We start from the raw sequence: 1,743 nt of genomic DNA on the forward strand, positions 1-1,743 counted from the left end.
GAGATTTTGAGTGAAAACCTCCTTCTATCAGCAAGGGCATTGAAGATGAAACGTGGCTGGGTCTTTCAGCATGACAATGATCACAAACACACCGCCCGGGCAACGAAGGAGTGGCTTCGTAAGAAGCATTTCATGGTCCCGGAGTGGCCTAGCCAGTCTCCAGATCTCAACCCCATAGAAAATCTTTGGAGGGAGTTGAAAGTCCGTGTTGCCCAGCGACAGCCCCAAAACATCACTGCTCTAGAGGAGATCTGCATGGAGGAATGGGCCAAAATACCAGCAACAGTGAGTGAAAACCTTGTGAAGACTTACAGAAAACGTTTGACCTGTGTCATTGCCAACAAAGGGTATATAACAAAGTATTGAGAAACTTTTGTTATTGACCAAATACTTATTTTCCACCATCATTTGCAAATAAATTCATTAAAAATCCTACAATGTGATTTTCTGGATTTTTTTCTTCTCATTTTGTCTGTCATAGTTGACGTGTACCTATGATGAAAATTACAGGCCTCTCTCATCTTTTTAAGTGGGAGAACATGCACAATTGGTGGCTGACTAAATACTTTTTTCCCCCACTGTATATAATTAATTTATACGTCCAATGGATCCAAATGGATGTAGCAACTAAGGATTCAAGCTTTAAAGTTGCTATAGAAAGAAAATGTTGTAATAAAATGAAGTGTGTAGGAATCTCTATTGAATTTGATCGAATAATGAATGATTATTCATAAGGAAGGGGTGTCACTAGTAAAAAAAAAAAACAAGGATTAGTTTGCATGCTACAACAATAAGTTACAAAGGGTCTTTGTGAATTTGGATTTACTTACCGTTCAACCAAATTGTTGGTGTCAGAATCACCATGGTTGTAGCAACGTCCAAAATCTGCCCATGTTCGGCCAATCCTCTCCCAGTACCGCTTGAAGTACTGAGAGACAGCAGGAAAATCTTCAAAGTCTGTCAGGAAATCCTTGGCGGTTTCCTCAAAGTCAATCCTCTGCATTGAAAAACTGAATATCGTTTTTTTCCTTAGCTTGGAACTATACAGGGGTACATTCACTAGCATAAAGTACATGCTACTTGCAGTATAAAGCTATTATACTAGTAAAACACTACGTACCGTTGCACTTCATCAACGATTGGACGACAGCCTATAAACAAAAACATGTTGTTGGAGTTCACTACAACAAACATACCATTTTGAATAAAATTGCCATACTAGTATTTGTCTAATATAGGCATTTTTTACATGGCCAGAAGCACGTGACGATCCAGGACCGCCAGTCATATGACCATCCACATTATTTACAACTACTGGAAGGATGTGATACCAGCATAGGAGAACATCTGATTTAGGGAAGACTGGTCTCAATGCAATTATTTCGCACATATTTTTTGTTAACCATGAAACATCTGAAAATACAGCACAATGATAAAACAAAAATAAGGGGTACATTGCATATAGTACAATCCAGTGAAATAGTACAATCCAGTGAAATACCCTAAATGTACACACAGCTGGCTATTGCTTTGGAGTTTCGGAATGGCATACTCAACTCAATTAATCTGAAGTCTTTGAGTGCAGGGTTAAATGAACGTATAGCCTATGAGGAAAACCCCACACTCCCCTTTGTCAACTATACTGCTGTCAAATATATATTACTCTAAAATGACTTGAAACAACTGCAGTATAAATTAAATAATGGACTTATATTTCAGGTGATCACAGGTTTTGTTGGTTCT

At 38.2% G+C, this 1,743-nt stretch overlaps 1 protein-coding gene across 1 annotated transcript; it reads right to left on the reverse strand.

Moving 5' to 3' along the window:
• Positions 1-826: 826 nt before the first annotated feature.
• Positions 827-1,390, reverse strand: LOC121542191. The gene is made up of 2 exons (XM_041851671.1): positions 1,316-1,390; positions 827-1,033 (listed from the first exon to the last, which is right to left on the reverse strand). The coding sequence occupies exons 1-2, from the start codon at positions 1,388-1,390 to the stop codon at positions 827-829; spliced, it is 282 nt and encodes a 93-aa protein (XP_041707605.1).
• Positions 1,391-1,743: the final 353 nt, after the last annotated feature.

Source organism: Coregonus clupeaformis, chromosome 27 (assembly GCF_020615455.1).
Source record: "Coregonus clupeaformis isolate EN_2021a chromosome 27, ASM2061545v1, whole genome shotgun sequence".
Taxonomy (NCBI): domain Eukaryota; kingdom Metazoa; phylum Chordata; class Actinopteri; order Salmoniformes; family Salmonidae; genus Coregonus; species Coregonus clupeaformis.

Bases quoted from the DNA above. Each gene is read 5' to 3' on its own strand.
- LOC121542191 (XM_041851671.1), bottom strand. From the start codon at position 1,390: ATGTGCGAAATAATTGCATTGAGACCAGTCTTCCCTAAATCAGATGTT. The intron at 1,034-1,315 runs GTAGTTGTAAAT...TATAGTTCCAAG, and splicing joins GCTGGTATCACATCCTTCCA to CTAAGGAAAAAAACGATATT.